At 52.2% G+C, this 19,006-nt stretch overlaps 1 protein-coding gene across 1 annotated transcript in view; it reads right to left on the bottom strand.

The window, feature by feature from the left end:
- Positions 1-14,591, bottom strand: part of LOC116952813 (voltage-dependent calcium channel subunit alpha-2/delta-3-like) — a 196,095-nt gene extending 181,504 nt beyond the window's left edge. Inside the window, exon 1 of the mRNA XM_076074414.1 lies at positions 14,394-14,591. Coding sequence (XP_075930529.1) covers positions 14,394-14,434 — 41 coding nt within the window. The 5' untranslated portion in view covers positions 14,435-14,591. The remainder of the gene's footprint in view (positions 1-14,393) is intronic.
- Positions 14,592-19,006: the final 4,415 nt, after the last annotated feature.

Genomic DNA, 19,006 nt, shown 5'->3' with positions numbered 1-19,006 from the left:
ACCCCCCCCCCTTCAAAAAAGATATTTACCTCCACGTAGGTATATATACCTACACACCCTACATACAATAGAGTAAGTATTATCTCTTGACTCTGTAGTTGTATCTACTGACTGTACAGTAGTATCTACTGAGCCAGTAGTAGCTACTGACTATGTAGTAGTATCTACCGACTCTATAGTAGTAACAACTAAATCTATAGTAGTATCTGCTGACCCTATAGGAGTATACACTCACTATAGTAGTAACTACTAACTCTATAACAGTATCCACTGACTCGAAAGCAGAAGCTACTGACCGTAGTAGTGTCTACTAACTGTGTAGTAGTATATACTGACTGTAGCAGTATTTACTGACCGTAGTGGTATATACTGACTGTTTTAGTATCTACTAACTCTATATAACAGCATCTACAAACTGGATAACAGTTCCTGCTATGATTACAGCAGTGCAAACTGTGGTGGTATCCTGCTATGACTACAGCAGTGCATGCTGACTGTGGTGGTATCCTGCTATGACTACAGCATTGCATGCTGACTGTGGTGGTACCTGCTATGATTACAGCAGTTGAAACTGCTGTGGTGGTACCTGCTATGATAACAGCAGTGCATATTGTGGTGGTACCTGCTATGATTACAGCAGTGCATACTGCTGTGGTGGTACCTGCTTTGATAACAGCAGTGCATATTGTGGTGGTACCTGCTATGATTACAGCAGTGCATACTGCTGTGGTGGTACCTGCTTTAACTACAGCAGTGCAAAGCGACTGTGGTGGTATCCTGCTATGACTACAGCATTGCATGCTGACTGTGGTGGTACCGGCTATGATTGCAGCAGTTGAAACTGCTGTGGTGGTACCTGCTATAACAGCAGTGCATATTTTGGTGGTACCTGTTATGATTACAGCAATGCATACTGATTGTGGTGGTATCTGCTATGATTACAGCAGTACGTATTGTGGTGGGACCTGCTTTCACTACAGCAGTGCATACTGCTGTGGTAGTACCTGCTTTGATAACAGCAGTGCATATTGTGGTGGTACCTGCTATGATTACAGCAGTACATATTGTGATGGTACCTGCTTTCACTACAGCATTGCATACTGCTGTGGTGGAACCTGCTATTACAGCAGTGCATACTGACTGTGGTGGTACCTGCTATGATTACAGCAGTACATATTGTGGTACCTGCTTTCACTACAGCATTGCAGACTGCTGTGGTGGTACCTGCTTTGATAACAGCAGTTCATAGTGGTGGTACCTGTTATCACGACAGCATTGCATGCTGACTGTGGTAGTACCTGCTATGACTACAGCATTGCATGCTGACTGTGGTGGTATCCTGCTATGACTACAGCAGTGCATGCTGACTGTGGTGGTATCCTGCTTTGACTACCGCATTGCATGCTGACTGTGGTGGTATCCTGCTATGATTACAGCTTTCACTACAGTAGTACATGCTGACTCTATCTATCTTATATATGAAAGGAAAATTTGTGAATGTGTCTGTTCGAAATGTTTAGCATACTTGCCGACATGCAACCAACTTTTATTATCATACACTCACGCACACAACCCATTCACTCATCATACACTCACTCATCATACGCTGACTCACTCATCATAAGCTGAATCACTCACACATCATACACTGGGAGTGTCATGCTGCAAGCTATGGCTGCTAGTTTGGTCGTACATGTTATTTATATATTTTATTGTTAAACGAGAATCACAGTTCCTATGATTACTGTTGTTACATTGTTTTTGAAGCTTTTTTTGGTGATTTAGAAAACATATGGTTAATCTACCTTATGGTTGGTATTGTTTGACTTGCATCACACTGGGATTTCAGCACACAGCGTTGTAATACGTTTTTTTAAAGATTTGCTGGTTTATCTAGAGGATGTTTCTGTTGCGCGTCGTCGCTTCAAGACGATTCTAAAGGAATCTATAACCTTCGATTTCTTTGCGCGATTTAAAGAATCGATTCTTGGCGCGTTGGGGTTTTATTTTATTTTAAATTAATGAATTTTGATTTAAAGCTTTCGTGACTGCAGGGATTAATATTCTTGGTTCTTTCGGTAAAGTCACGTAGAAGGGAAACAATAAAATAATAAAAATATAAAACAATAAAATGCTCACGACGTTTCGACTGCAACACCAGCAAACATCATCAGGTGTGGTTTTCACACCTGATGATGATTGCTCTGCTTGAATGAATGCTGGTGAACTAGCAGATGGTTATAGGCAAGGACTCTCTCTTTTTGGCATGGGTCCTAGTTCGACACGAAACGATTTAATTCACAAGCCTCAGATACTCATAAACTTTGCAAGGAGGTGGACGATGATCATTGAGATGGTGATGGTGGAAGGATATGAGATGGATGGATATGAGATGATGGAGATGATGATGGTGGGAATTGGTGATGAGATGGAGATGATGGGAGATGATGATAATGGTCATGATGGATATGAGATGATGTAATCAATAATGATCACAACAACAATAATCACTTCTAGATTTGAAGCTTTCGTGACTGCAAGGATCCATACATTTTGTGGTTATATTCGGTAAAGTCACGTAGGTAAAAAAAAACAAAAAAACAAAAAATCACGACTTTTCGGCCACAACACAAGTGGCATTCATCAGGTGAAGGGACACACCAACAACAATCACACCAACAACCAGAACAACAGCCAAGCAACAGCAACTATACCAACAACAACCACAACAACAACACCAACAACAACCACACCAACAACAACCATACCAACAACCAACAAAAAACACACCAACAACCACACCAACAACAACAATCAACACCAATAACCACAGCAACAACCACCACGACAGCCTCCGAGTGGACACGTGTCTCCCCCCACACCATCCCCTCGATCCTCTTAGCGACTCGCCGGAGCGCCAGCACCCCGCCTCGCCCTCGCACAGACAAAGCACCCCCGGGTAGCCCGCGCACTTTGCTGGGAAAGTGCCGTAAGTGACGGTCGCCAGCACCACGCTCGCTCGCCCGCCCGCCCAGCCGCCTTTGTCTCCCCATCGCTGATTGCAGACGAACCCACCGGGCTCGGAGCGCAGCACGCTAACCGCTGCGCCACCGCTCCACACACACAGACAAAGACCCCCCGTATAGCCTGTAACGAGCCGTAGCGGCAAGGGCTGTTATGGACACGAGGAGGGCGGTGGGTCTGGCCAGAACCAGTCCCGGCCGCCTTTGTCTTTATAGTGCTGATGTACATACATACCATATACACACACACATAGCCATATACACAATATACAGCCATATATACACAATGCACACACATATAGCCATATATACACAATACACACACATATAGCCATATACACACAATACACACAGCCATATATACACAATATACACACATAGCCATATATAAACACAATACACACACATCGCCATATATACACAATAACACACACATAGCCATATATACACAATATACACACATAGCCATATATACACAATATACACACATAGCCATATATACATACATACACACAATACATACAAACAAACATATATACAAAGGCAAAATCCCCCGTATAGCCTTAACAAGACTGTTGGGGCAAGTACTGTTAGCGAGCAGCACCTATGAAGGCCGGCACAGCCCACGAGGGGATGGATGAGTGAGTGGCCAGCACCACGCCCGGCCGCATTTGTCTCCCCAGTGGCGATGTTTACACACCGCACCAGGTTCTCAATTGAGGCTGAGTCGACATAGGAGAGGCTATACGACTGCTTAAGACATTTGCTGTCAACGATGTCGGGCCGTGAGCGGGAATCGAATTTGGGTGGTCGGGTGTGTAGCGCACAGCCCTAACCATTGCGCCACCACTCCCCATGTAAAACACACTGACATACGAACGTACACGCAGACAACCGCACAGGCAGAAACACATTCATTCACACATACAAACGGTACATAAACACTACACACATACATACAGAGGCAGGCACACATACACACAACGAATATAGACACAAAACCACGTATATACATACATACAACACTATACACAAACCTACATGACAAACGTAAAAACATAAATACATACACATATACATACAAAAGGAAAATATCCCACTTATAGCCTTAACAAACTGTTTGGGCAAGTGCTGTTAGCGAGCTCCTTTGAAGGCCGGCACTGTTACACATGACCGCCTTTGTCTCCCCAGTGGAGATGTTTACTACACACCGCACCGGGTACTCATTTGAGGTTGAGTCGACCTAGGGGAGGCCCAGGACCAGTTCAGATAATCGTCACCGGTGTTGGTGGCCGTGAGCGGGAATCGAATTCGGGTCGCCGGGATTGCAGCGCGGCGCTAACTGCTGCACCACTACACACAAAGACCCCCCGTGTAGCCTTAACAGACTGTTGGGGCAAGTGCTCTTAGCGAGTAGCAGCACCTATGAACACACGCGCGCACACACGGACAACGCATTTACTGTCGAGGTCTATGCGGGTGAGCGGTGGCGCAGTGGTTAGCGCAACTTGCACTCCGAACGCGGAGGGTCCCATCGAGATGAATACCGCTCCTCGTTATTCATGCGTCCAACAGTGGAGAGACAAAGGCGGCCGCGGCGGGGGCTGAGATTTGAGTGACGGATTTTGGTCCGGATATTGTAATTACGACGATTACGACGATGATAATTACAATTAAACTCTTTGGTTCTTTCGGTAAAGTCACGTCTACCAACGTGCCGTCTACCAACGTGCCGTCTACCAACGTGACGTCTACCAACGTGACGTCCACCAACGTGACGTCCACCAACGTGACGTCCACCTACGTGACGTCCACCTACGTGACGTCTACCTACAGTGAGGGAAAAAAGTATTTGATCCCCTGCTGATTTTGTACGTTTGCCCACTGACAAAGAAATGATCAGTCTATAATTTTAATGGTAGGTTTATTTGAACAGTGAGAGACAGAATAACAACAACAAAATCCAGAAAAAACGCATGTCAAAAATGTTATAAATTGATTTGCATTTTAATGAGGGGAATTAGTATTTGACCCCCTCTCAATCAGAAAGATTTCTGGCTCCCAGGTGCCTTTTATACAGGTAACGAGCTGAGATTAGGAGCACACTCTTAAAGGGAGTGCTCCTAATCTTAGTTTGTTACCTTTATAAAAGACACCTGTCCACAGAAGCAATCAATCAATCAGATTCCAAACTCTCCACCATGGCCAAGACCAAAGAGCTCTCCAAGGATGTCAGGGTCAAGATTGTAGACCTACACAAGGCTGGAATGGGCTACAAGACCATTGCCAAGCAGCTTGGTGAGAAGGTGACAACAGTTGGTGCGATTATTCGCAAATGGAAGACACACAAAAGAACTGCCAATCTCCCTCGGCCTGGGGCTCCATGCAAGATCTCACCTCGTGGAGTTGCAATGATCATGAGAACGGTGAGGAATTAGCCCAGAACTACACGGGAGGATCCTGACAATGATCTCAAGGCAGCTGGGACCATAGTCACCAAGAAAACAATTGGTAACACATTACGCCGTGAAGGACTGAAATCCTGCAGCGCCCGCAAGGTCCCCCTGCTCAAGAAAGCACATATACATGCCCGTTTGAAGTTTGCCAATGAACATCTTAATGATTCAGAGGACAACTGGGTGAAAGTGTTGTGGTCAGATGAGACCAAAATGGAGCTCTTTGGCATCAACTCAACTCGCCGTGTTTGGAAGAGGAATGCTGCCTATGACCCTAAGAACACCATCCCCATCGTCAAACATGGAGGTGGAAACATTATGCTTTGGGGGTGTTTTTCTGCTAAGTGGACAGGACAACTTCACCGCATCAAAGCGACGATGGACGGGGCCATGTACCGTCAAATCTTGGGTGAGAACCTCCTTCCCTCAGCCAGGGCATTGAAAATGGGTCGTGGATGGGTATTCCAGCATGACAATGACCCAAAACACACGGCCAAGGCAACAAAGGAGTGGCTCAAGAAGAAGCAGATTAAGGTCCTGGAGTGGCCTAGCCAGTCTCCAGACCTTAATCCCATAGAAAATCTGTGGAGTTAGCTGAAGGTTCGAGTTGCCAAACGTCAGCCTCGAAACCTTAATGACTTGGAGAAGATCTGCAAAGAGGAGTGGGATAAAATCCCTCCTGAGATGTGTGCAAACCTGGTGGACAACTACAAGAAACGTCTGACCTCTGTGATTGCCAACAAGAGTTTTGTCACCAAGTACCAAGTCATATTTTGCAAAGGGGTCAAATACTTATTTCCCTCATTAAAATGCAAATCAATTTATAACATTTTTGACATGCGTTTTTCTGGATTTTTTTGTTTTTATTCTGTCTCTCACTGTTCAAATAAACCTACCATTAAAATTATAGACTGATCATTTCTTTGTCAGTGGGAAAACGTACAAAATCAGTAGGGGATCAAATACTTTTTTCCCTCACTGTACGTGACTTTACCGAAAGAACCAAAGAGTATGGATTCCTACAGTCACGAAAGCTTCAAATCAAGTACAATTATGTTTACATTATTTGGGAGCCGGAAAAAAATGGAGTGGCAAATTCAAAACCGGTAACCCGTGTTGAGGTGGTGGTGGGGGGAGGGGTGACCGGTTAAAACCGGTTAAATCGATTTGTACACCAAAGACAAAGATCCCCCATATAGCCTTAACGGACCGTTGGGGCAAGTGCTGTTAGCGAGGACTGGTTCAAATAATCGTCACCGGTGTCGGCCGTGAGCGGGAATCAAACCCGGGTCGCCGGGTTCAGAGGGCAGCGCGTTAACCGCTGCACCACTGCTCACCACCAAACACAAACATACGCACATATAGATATGTAGATGTCGATAGAGCAATGAACGATTTGCGGAATATTGTTTTTAATTGTTATATTTCGTTTTACTGACAAACAAAAGGATTCCTCAACAGATGGGACCTCAGCCAGCCACTCACAGGGGGTGACTTCTTCTTACAATAGTTAAGACATCGCAGCCTCAGCAGGGTCATCCCCACTTTGTCCCACGATGTTTTCCAGGCTGAGGACCTCTCTCTCTCTGCCCCCCCCCCTCTCTCTATTTAAGGCCTCGATACAGAGGCATTGGGTATCTCTATGTTGTGCCTCTCTCTGTGTGTCTGTGTTCTCTCTCTCTCTGCTTGTGTTTCTGTCTGTGTGTCTCTGTGTTATGTCTCTCTCTCAAATTTAGTTCTACCTGATGATGGTTGCTTGTGTTTCAATCGAAACGTTGTACTCTATTGTTTAATTAATTTTCTTTCTATGTGACTTTACCAAAAGAACCAAAGAGAGACTGTTCCTGGTGGTCGGAGATTGGATCACCATTCTTTCCCCTAATGATGGAAATAGGTGCGGCGCTGCAGGTTACTTTTTTTGATGGAGTTAAAGAGCGATTTGTGATCGCGGGCCATTGAGGCAGACTCCATCTCCTCAGCAACCCACGACCACCACCCATCCTTGCAGCGCCTCACGGCTCTCCGAACCTCCGAGCGAAGGCTGCGGTAAGCCTCCTCATTATCTGACGTGGGATGCTGTAGACAATTAGAATGGGCCTGTCGCTTTTTCTCAGCCAGCCTGAACAGCTCTTCCATCAGCCAGGGTCTCTGGAGAGGTCTGGACCATGTACCCAAGGCAGCCATTGCAGCTGCATGAGTCACAGTTCTAAACCTCGCCCATTTCCCCTCGACATGCCAAACCCAGCCGCAAGAGATGATTTAATTCTCGCTTGCAACTTTCATCAGCTAGCTGAGGCCATGCCACTTTGGGTTTGAATGCTGTCCTGGGTGTACACCCACCACCGGAGTGGAAGAATGGCAGGCGCATCCTACAGATGACAAGTCAATGGTCAGTGGGCAGATCAGCTCCACGATAAGTCCTGGTGTCAAGGACATGGGCCCGCATCCGCTGTTCCATCACTATGTAGTCCAGCAGATGTTCTTGCTTGGAACCGGCATGCATCCATGATGTTGTGTGGATGCGCCGATGCCGGAACAGCGTGTTGGTAATTACAAGCCCATGGGTTGCACAAAAATCTCGAAGCCTCCGACCGTTGTTATTGAGCTGATCTGGCCCATGCCTTCCAATCACTCCAGACCAGGTGTCAGCATCATGACCAGCTCGGGTATTGAAGTTGCCCAACAAGATGACTCTATATTCTTTGGGTCTTTCAATAAAGCCACATAGATAGAAAAATAATACAAATTTCACGACGTTTCTGAGCAATCATTGGAAGGACGTTATTAACTAGTTTAAGTCATAACTGGCTGTGATGTTTCCATCCTACCTGCGGATGTTAGTGCAGTAACAGGTAAAATGTCTCACTAACACAGCCACCGTTGCTTGTTTTCCTCGATGTGGTGGTGGCTCTACGATTTTACATTGACATGCTAATCTATCACAATACAATGGCCACCTCCGCAGCTTCGTTGTCGTGGCAGTGGCTCTCCGATTTACCCGATGTTACATTTACATGCAAATTTCATCACTAGCCCCGCCCACACCCATCTCAAACCTTCATAACATCCTGCCTCAGCAGCTCTCCCACTAGTTTTTCACGTGATGACGATTGCTTGTGTTGCAATAGAAACGTCGTGATATTTTTTTTCTATCTACATGGCTTTACCGAAAGACCCAAAGAATATGAATTCCTGCAGTCACGAAAGCTTTAAGTCAAGATGACTCTATCCCGAGGGGCCACTTTAGCTAACGCCTGTGACAGGTCATAGAAAACATCTGACTCAAAAGCCTTGTCTGCATCCCTCCACGGATGTTCGTCTTCGGTGGGTGCATAAGTAATCACGACCACCACTCCTCACCTCCGGTTGATGGGAAGGTGAGCCCAAAGTAGCCTGGGGCTTACCGCTTCCCACACCTCACCTTTATGCTCCCATTCATTCTTTTGTTCCGATGAAGAGCCACTCCCTGTTGTTTGGCAGTCGCCTGCCCAGAGTACAGGACTATCCACCCCTCATCGTGGCATTAGCCAGAACCGGTCCACCGGACCTCCTGAATACCACAGAGATCCAAGTAGTACTGATCCAGTTCCCGACAGAGGAGTGACGGCAGTCTCTCCTCCGCAGTGAGCGTTCGAACATTCCACGTGGCCATCCGCAGTGGTTTTTTGTTGTTTCTGGAGGAGCCCCGAGGGTAAAGATTCAGTCTCATGGCTCCGCCAAATGGGGTTAGGCCAGGAGACGTCATGGATGCCTGTCCCCCTGGAGCCTCCGGCACAAGCTAAATTAAAAATTTAAAACGTGGTTTGGTGGTAATTAATTGACGGTGGAGGGGTTACCAGCCCCTCGCACTCATCGAGAGCCTCCATTTGGCCGCTGTTGTGATTACAAACGCCATGAGGGGAAAGGCCAAGCTAAATTGGTCCTCCCACGCCCGTCCCCATTGCACTGCCCCACACGGCACTGCCCACCACAGTGTTGCCGTCCGGCAACAACGAGGAGGTAGGGGGTTGTTTTAGCCGGACATAGACATACACATATAGACATACACACATAGCCATACACACATAGCCATACACACACAGATATACACACACAGACATACACACACATAGACATACACACACAAAGACATACACACACAAAGACATACACACATAGACATACACACATAGACATACACACACAAAAACATACGCACATAGACATACACACATAGACATACAACAACCGCCATTCGCCACTAAGTGGCGGTGATGTCACCACGACGCTTGTGCCAGGCCATGTGCACCTTGAGGCCATGTGAAGTGGCCTCAAGGTCACGGGGCAGACCCAAGTGCCACGGGTCGACTGACTATGATGACTGGCTGATGCACCACCTGTGCCCCCTAATGTGCCAACCTGCTGTGCTTAGCCACCCGGCGCTCCGCTCATTGTTGCAAGCGTCGCTCCTCCGCCCTCCGTTGTTGTTGGAGGGCGACTGCCTCCAACTACCCAGTAGCATCCTTCACGAGCCTCCTCCACAGAAGCCGATCTTGACACCGCTGGTACCAGTCATCGGCAAGTCCACGCAGCTCCACGTCCTCCTATACCACATCACTCCATCTCTTCTCTAGGCCATGCCGCGCCCGTTTAACCCCCTCGATCTGGCCAAACAAAAGCTGTTTCGGCATGCGGTGGCTGGGCATGCGGGCTACATGACCCAGCCAACGCAGCCTTGCCTGCCGGAGGAGCTCACCGATGGGACCTTGCCCAGATCTTTCAAGGATTTGTGAGCTCCTCACACAATCCAGCCTGGTTAAACCCAAGATGAATCGTAGGCAGGCTAGCCTAAATGTTTCTCACCGGTGAAGATGTTCCATTAGGGGGGTCCACGTTTCGCAAGCGTAGAGAAAGGAGGGAATGACCGTGGCCGAGAAGACCTGAAGCTTAGTGCGGAGCGACAGACCAGGTAGCTTCCACACAGTGTTACGCAACCGATGAAAAGATATTGCCGCTCGAATGATACGGAGTGAGACCTCTGCTGTTAAACTGGAACCGGTCATAAGCACACTGCCCATGTATGGGAAACTCTCCACTCTCTCCACAACTGCCCCATCACCGTTGGGAGTTGTGGAGTGGAGTGTCCGATGGTAGAAAATACCTAGGCAGGTGCTTAGTTTTGGTGGGGCTCATGGTAAGGCCCCATCTCTTAGTGGCACGCTCCAGTCTCAGCAGCAGCGTCTCCAACTTCTCCTCTGAATGAGCAGCTATTACCAAATCATCGGCATACATAACGTGGTTGAGCAATAGGGAGCCATCCCTTGACCGCACCCGGGCATCGATCAGCCTCCCATTATATCTGTACCATATGGAGATTCCCCCGGTACAGCTATTGAAGGCTTCACGAACTACGTGGTAAAAATAGATGTTAAATAATGTGGGAGCCAGAGGACATCCCTGTCGTACCCCAAGGTGTGCAGGGAATGGCTCTGACTCCAGGCCACTTAGTTTTACACACATAGACATACACACGCATAGACATACACAACAAAGATAACAAAGGTCCCCCATATAGCCTTAACAGACTGTAGGGGCAAGTGCTGTTAGCGAGCACCTATGAAGGCCGGAATGGTACACGAGGGGGTGGGTTGCCAGCACCACGCCCGACCGCCTTTGTCTCCCTAGTGGCAATATTTACACACCACACCAGGTACTCATTTGAGGCTGAGTCGATCTAGGGGAGGCCAGGGACCGGTTCAGATAATCGTCACTGGTGTTGGCCGTGAGCGGGAATTGGACCCGGGTTGCCAGGTTCATAGCGCAGCGTGCTAACCGCTACACTATCGCTCCCCACATACACACATAAACATATACACACACATAGACATATCCACACATAGACATGTACACATTCACATAATATATACATATACAAAGATATACGTACACACATAGACATCCTTACACATAGACACGTATATATATGGATATATACAAAGACATACATACACACATAGACATGCAGACAAATTGACACATATATACATACATAGACAGATACAAAGACACACACACATAGACATGCATACACATAGACACATATATACATAGACATGCATACATATAGACATATATACTTAAACATATGCAAAGACATACATATATACACACATAGACATGCTTACACATAGACACATATATAGAGACATATAGAAAGACATACTAAGACACAGACATGCATACACATAGACACATATATACATAGACATATACAAAGACATGCATACACACATAAACATGGATACTCAGACACGTATATACACAGACATATACAAAGATAAAGCTCCCCCTTGTAGAGATAAAAGACTGTTGGGGCAAGTGCTGTTAACGAGTAGCACCTATAAAGGTAGGCACGGCACAAGAGGGGGTGGGGTGGTCAGCACCACGCTGGGCCGCCTTTGTATCCCCCACTGGCGATGTTTACACGCAGCATGTGTGTGTTGGGCGGGTGAGGAGCGGTGGCGCAGTGGTTAAAGCACTGCGCTACAAACTTGGCGACCCCAGTTCCATTCTGGCTCACGACCTATGACAGCGAATCGGAGCGAGAATCTCAACCGGTCCTGGGCCTCCCCCTTAGGTCGACTCAGACTGAAATGAGTAGCTCATTAGAGCATTAGAGCAGTATGTAAATATCAGCACTGGAGAGACAAAAGCGGCCGGGCGTGGTGCTGGCCACTCACCACCTCGTGCCGGCCTTCATAGGTGCTACTCGCTAACAGCACTTGCCCCAACAGTCTTTGATGGCTACACAGGGGAGCTTTGTCTTTGTATGTTTATATGTGTCTATGTGTGTATATGTGTCTATGTGTGTATATGTCTATCTGTGTCTACGTGTGTGGATATGTCTATGTGTATGTATGTAGGTGTGTATCCATGTGTATGTGTATATCTACATGTGTGTACAGCATATGTCTATGTGTGTATATTTCTAACTGTATGTATATGTCTACGTGTGTATGTCTAAGCGTGTGCGTATATGTATCAACCAGTCATCTCAGTCATCTTAGTCAGTCGACCCGTGGCACTTGGGTCTGCCCCGTGACCTCCTGCCAGCGGGCGTTCGACACTTCACGTGGCCTCAAGGTACACATGGCCTGGCACAAGCGTCGTGGTGACGTCACCGCCACTTAGTGGCGAATGGCGGTTGTTGTTGTATATACTCTTTGGTTCTATTCGGTAAAGTCACGTAGGTAAAAATAAAATAACCTACGTGACTTTACCGAATAGAACCAAAGAGTATGGATCCTTGCAGTCACGAAAGCTCCAAATCTAGAATTGTTGTTGTATATGTTTATGTGTACCAGGGACGTGCGGTCAGGGGAGGCAGGGGAGGCAGAGGAGGCAGAGCCTCACCTGTCATACTCCAATGAAAATAGCTGTTACGAAAAGTAAAAAAAAGAACAATAAAATAAATATTAAGATTGTTCCACTGATCTGTGTTATAAATGTAATTTATGTACGATTCCAATCATTTTTAGAGTCAAAATCGCCAAATTTGCAGAGCTCCGCTGCAAATACAGGAAGAGACGAGAGGTGAGGCAGCGATGAGCTCAGCCTCCCCTCTGATTGCACAACCCCTCAGTAGCTGGATGGAGCGCAGGCAATAAGCGCGTGCCTGTTACTATCTCAGTATGTCACCAATGTAATGTTTGTAGACCCCTTTATTTCATGTCCTCGCCTTCCATACTCCAGGTAACTAATTTCACGTATGTGTATAAAGATATTTAGGCTCGCTGGTCTCGTCATGAAACTGCAATGAAAAAGCACCAGGGGAGGCAGCTATCACATCTGCCTCACTGAGGGTGGCGTGTTAGACACATCCCCCTCAGTGAGGCCACGCCCCCCTTAGTGATGCCACGCCCCCTCGGTGAGGCCACGCCCCCCTCAGTGTGTGAATCTGGCTCTGACACTAGCCAGTGCCTCCTCAGCCATTGACCTCACCGCACGTCACTGATGTGAAAATATGTCTACGTGTGTTTATGTCTATGTGTGTATATGTCTGTGTTTATTGTCTACTTGTGTATATGTATATGTGTATGTTTATATGTGTCTATGTATGTGTATATATGTCTTTGTGTATGTATATATGTCTATGTATATATGTCTATGTGTATGTATATATTTACATGTCTGTATACGTATTTGGACATGTATATGTGTATATCTACATGTGTGTATATGTATTTTAATGTCTCTGTGTGTGTACATATGTGTTTACATGTCTATGTGTGTACATGTTATTGTGTATATATTTGTGCGTCTGTGTGCATCGCCACGAGGGAGACAAAGGCGGCTGGGCGTGGTGTTTGCCTCCCACCCCCTCGTGTGCCGTGCCGGTCTACATAGATAGTTGCTAACAGCACTTGCCCCTGCAGTCTGTTCCAGGCTATACGGGGGATCTTTGTCTTTTGTATGTGTGAACGAGTGTATGTTAGTGTGTGCCAACACCAGTGACGATTATCTGAACCGGTCCTGGGCCTCCCCTAGGTCGACTCAGCCTCAAATGAGTACCTGGTGCGGTGTGTAAACATCGCCACTGGGAGACAAAGGCGGTCGGGCGTGGTGCTGGCCACCCACCCCCTCGTGTTACCGTTCCGGCCTTCATAGGTGCTCGCTAACAGCACTTGTCCCTACAGTCTGTTAAGGCTATACGGGGGATCTTTGTCTTTGTTAGTGTGTGTGAGTGTGTGTGCGAGTGTGTGTGCCGTATGTCTGTGTATACGGACAGCACCTGCCCCGGTAGCCCGTCAAGAGGCTACACGGGGGACATTTGGCTCTGTGACGCGCGCACGCTCGCGCGACTCAACCTGCAACCGCCAGGTAGCCGTTTAAAGGCCGAGTCGACCTAGGTGCGTCACGAGCCGGCCACACTTACGTTTCCGCGGGGATGCGCGGGGCTCCGTGGACTCCATCCATGGGCGATACTGCGAACAGCAGAGCAGTGGAGAGAGCAAGCCACGGGGCGACTCCGAGCGAGGACAGCCTCCGCAACCTCCTCCAGCCATGCTTACCTCTCTCTCGCTCTCGACACTCGCGCTCTCCCACCCCCTCATTCACTCTCTTCCCTCTCCTGCACTCGCAACCCTCCCCCCCACACACCCTCTCCCCCCACACACACCCTCTCTCCCCCCCACACACACACTCTCCCTCCCACACACCCTCTCTCCCCCCACACACCCTCTCCCTCCCACACTCCTCTCCCCCCCACACACCCTCTCTCCCTCCCACACACCCTCTCCCCCCCACACACCCTCTCTCCCTCCCACACACCCTCTCCCCCCCCACACACCCTCTCCCTCCCATACACCCTCTCTCCCCCCCACACACCCTCTCTCCCTCCCACACACACTCTCCCTCCCACACACCCTCTCTCCCCCCCACACACCCTCTCTCCCCCCCACACACCCTCTCTCCCTCCCCACACACCCTCTCTCCCTCCCACACACCCTCTCTCCCTCCCACACACCCTCTCTCCCCCCCCACACACCCTCTCTCCCCCCACCCCCACACTCTCCCTCCCACATACCCTCTTTCCCCCCACACACCCCTCTCCCACACACCCTCCCCCCCCCACACCCCCTCTCCCCCCCCCACACACCCTCTCTCCCTCCCACACACCCTCTCCCCCCCACACACCCTCTCCCCCCACACACCCTCTCTCCCTCCCACACACCCTCTCCCCCCACACACCCTCTCCCCCCCACACACCCACTCTCCCCCCCACACACCCCTCTCCCCCCCACACACCCTCTTCCCCCCCACACACCCTCTCCTCCCCACACACCCTCTCCCTCCCACACACCCTCTCTCCCCCCCCACACACCCTCTCTCCCCCCCACACACACTCTCCCTCCCACACACCTCTCTCCCCCCCACACACCCTCTCCCTCCCACACACCCTCTCCCCCCCACACACCCTCTCTCCCGCCCACACACCCTCTCCCGCCCCCACACACCCTCTCCTCCACACACCCTCTCTCTCCCCCACACACCCTCTCTCCCCCCCACACACCCTCCCCCCACACACACTATTCCTCCCACACCCCTCTCTCCCACCCACACACACCCTCTCTCCCCCCCCACACCCTCTCCCCCCACACACCCACTCCCCCCCCAACCCCTCCCCCCCCACACACCCTCCTCTCCCCCCACACACCCTCTCCCCTCCACACACCCTCTCCCCCACACCCCCCCCCCACACACCTCTCTCCCCCCCACACACCCTCTCCCCCCCACACACCCTCTCTCCCCCACACACCCTCTCTCCCCCCCACACACCCTCTCTCCCCCCACACACCCTCTCTCCCCCCCACACACACTCTCTCCCCCCCACACCCCTCTCTCCCCCACACACACCCTCTCCCCCCACACACCCCTCTCCCCCCCCACACACCCTCTCCCTCCCACACACCCTCTCCTCCCCACACACACCCTCTCCCCCCCACACACCCTCTCTCCCCCCACACACACTCTCTCCCCCCCAACACCCTCTCTCCCCCACACACACCCTCTCTCCTCCCACACACCCTCTCTCCCCCCCACACACCCTCTCCCTCCCCACACCCTCTCTCCCTCCCCACACACTCTCTCCCCCACACACCCTCTCTCCCCCCCAGACACCCTCTCTCCCCCCCACACACCCTCTCTCCCCCACACACCCTCTCTCCCCCCCACACACCCTCTCCCCCCCACACACCCTCTCTCCCCCCCACACACCCTCTCCCCCCCACACACCCTCTCTCCCCCCAACACACACCTCCCCCCACACACCCTCTCTCCCCCCACACACCCTCTCTCCCCCCCACACACCCTCTCCCTCCCACACACCCTCTCTCCCCCCACACACCCTCTCCCTCCCACACACCCTCTCTCCCCCCCACACACCCTCTCTCCCCCCCACACCTCTCCCCCCACACACCTCTCCCCCCCACACCCTCTCTCCCCCCCACACACCCTCTCTCCCCCCACACACCCTCTCTCCCCCCCACACACCCTCTCTCCCCAACACTCCCACACACCCTCTCCCCCCCCACACACCCTCTCTCCCCCCCACACACCCTCTCCCCCCACACACACACTCTCCCCCCCACACACCCTCTCCCCCCCCACACACCCTCTCCCTCCCACACACCCTCTCCCCCCACACACCCTCTCTCCCCCCCAGACACCCCTCTCCCCCCCACACACACTCTCTCCCCCCCAGACACACTCTCTCCCCCACACACACCCTCTCTCCCCCCACACACCCTCTCCCCCCCACACACCCTCTCCCTCCCACACACCCTCTCTCCCCTCCCACACACACTCTCTCCCCCCCACACACCCTCTCTCCCCCCAACACCCTCTCTCCCCCCACACACCCTCTCTCCCCCCCACACACCCTCTCTCCCCCCCACACACCCTCTCTCCCCCCCACACACCCTCTCTCCCCCCCACACACCCTCTCTCCCCCCCACACACCCTCTCTCCCCCCACACACACTCTCCCCCCACACACCCTCTCTCCCCCCCACACACCCCTCTCCCCCCACACACCCTCTCCTCCCACACACCCTCTCTCCCCCCCACACACCCTCTCCCTCCCACACACCCTCTCTCCCCCCACACACCCTCTCTCCCCCCCACACACTCTCTCCCCCACACACACCCTCTCTCCCTCCCACACACCCTCTCTCCCTCCCACACACCCTCTCCCCCCCACACACCCTCTCTCCCTCCCACACACCCTCTCCCCCCCCACACACCCCTCTCCCTCCCATACACCCTCTCTCCCCCCCACACACCCTTCTCCCCCCCACACACACTCTCCCTCCCACACACCCTCTCTCCCCCCCACACACCCTCTCTCCCCCCACACACCCTCTCTCCCCCCCACACACCCTCTCTCCCTCCCACACACCCTCTCTCCCTCCCACACACCCCTCTCCCCCCCCCACACACCCTCTCTCCCCACCACACACACTCTCCCTCCCACACACCCTCTCTCCCCCCACACACCCTCTCCCTCCCACACACCCTCCCCCCCACACACCCTCTCCCCCCCCACACACCCTCTCTCCCTCCCACACACCCTCTCCCTCCCCACACACCCTCTCCCCCCCACACACCACTCTCCCCCCCACACACCCTCTCCCCCCCACACACCCTCTCCCCCCACACACCCTCTCCTCCCCACACACCCTCTCCCCCCACACACCCTCTCTCCCCCCCACACACTCTCCCCCACACACCCTCTCTCCCCCCCACACACCCTCTCCCTCCCACACACCCTCTCCCCCCCACACACCCTCTCTCCCTCCCACACACCTCTCTCTCCCCCCACACACCCTCTCCCTCCCACACACCCTCTCTCCCCCACACACCCTCTCTCCCCCCCACACACCCTCTCTCCCCCCCACACACCCTCTCCCCCCACACACACTCTCCCTCCCCACACACCCTCTCTCCCCCCCACACACCCTCTCCCCTCCCACACACCCTCCCCCCCACACACCCTCTCTCCCTCCCACACACCCTCTCTCCCCCCCACACACCCTCTCCCTCCTACACACCCTCTCCCCCCCCACACACCCTCTCCCCCCCACACACCCTCTCTCCCCCCCACACACCCTCTCTCCCCCCCACACACCCTCTCTCCCCCCCACACACCCTCTCTCCCCCCCACACACCCTCTCTCCCCCACACACACACTCTCCCCCCACACACCCTCTCTCCCCCCCACACCCTCTCCCTCCCACACACCCTCTCTCCCCCCCAGACACCCTCTCTCCCCCCCACACACACTTCTCCCCCCAGACACACTCTCCCCCACACACACACTCTCTCCCTCCCACACACCCTCTCCCCCCCACACACCCTCTCCCTCCCACACACCCTCTCTCCCTCCCACACACACTCTCTCCCCCCACACACCCTCTCCCCCCCAGACACCCTCTCTCCCCCCCACACACCCTCTCTCCCCCCCACACACCCTCTCTCCCCCCCACACACCCTCTCTCCCCCCCACACACCCTCTCTCCCCCACACACACACTCTCCCCCCCACACACCCTCTCTCCCCCCCACATACCCTCTCTCCCCCCCACACACCCTCTCCTCCCACACACCCTCTCTCCCCCCCACACACCCTCTCCCTCCCACACACCCTCTCTCCCCCCCCACACACCCTCTCTCCCCCCCAGACACACTCTCTCCCCCACACACACCCTCCTCCCCTCCCACACACCCTCTCTCCCCCCACACACCCTCTCCCCCCACACACCCTCTCTCCCTCCCACACACCCTCTCTCCCCCCACACACCCTCTCCCTCCCACACACCCTCTCCCCCCCACACACCCTCTCCCTCCCACACACCCTCTCTCCCCCCACACACCTCTCCCCCCACACACCCTCTCTCCCCCCCACACACCCTCTCTCCCCCCACACACCCTCTCCCCCCCCACACACCCTCTCCCCCCACACACACTCTCCCTCCCACACACCCTCTCTC

The sequence above is a fragment of the Petromyzon marinus genome, chromosome 48, assembly GCF_048934315.1.
Source record: "Petromyzon marinus isolate PM22_M1 ecotype Great Lakes invasive population chromosome 48, UKy_Petmar_22M1.pri1.0, whole genome shotgun sequence".
NCBI classification, from domain to species: domain Eukaryota; kingdom Metazoa; phylum Chordata; class Hyperoartia; order Petromyzontiformes; family Petromyzontidae; genus Petromyzon; species Petromyzon marinus.
This window is presented reverse-complemented; position numbering and strand designations above follow the sequence as displayed.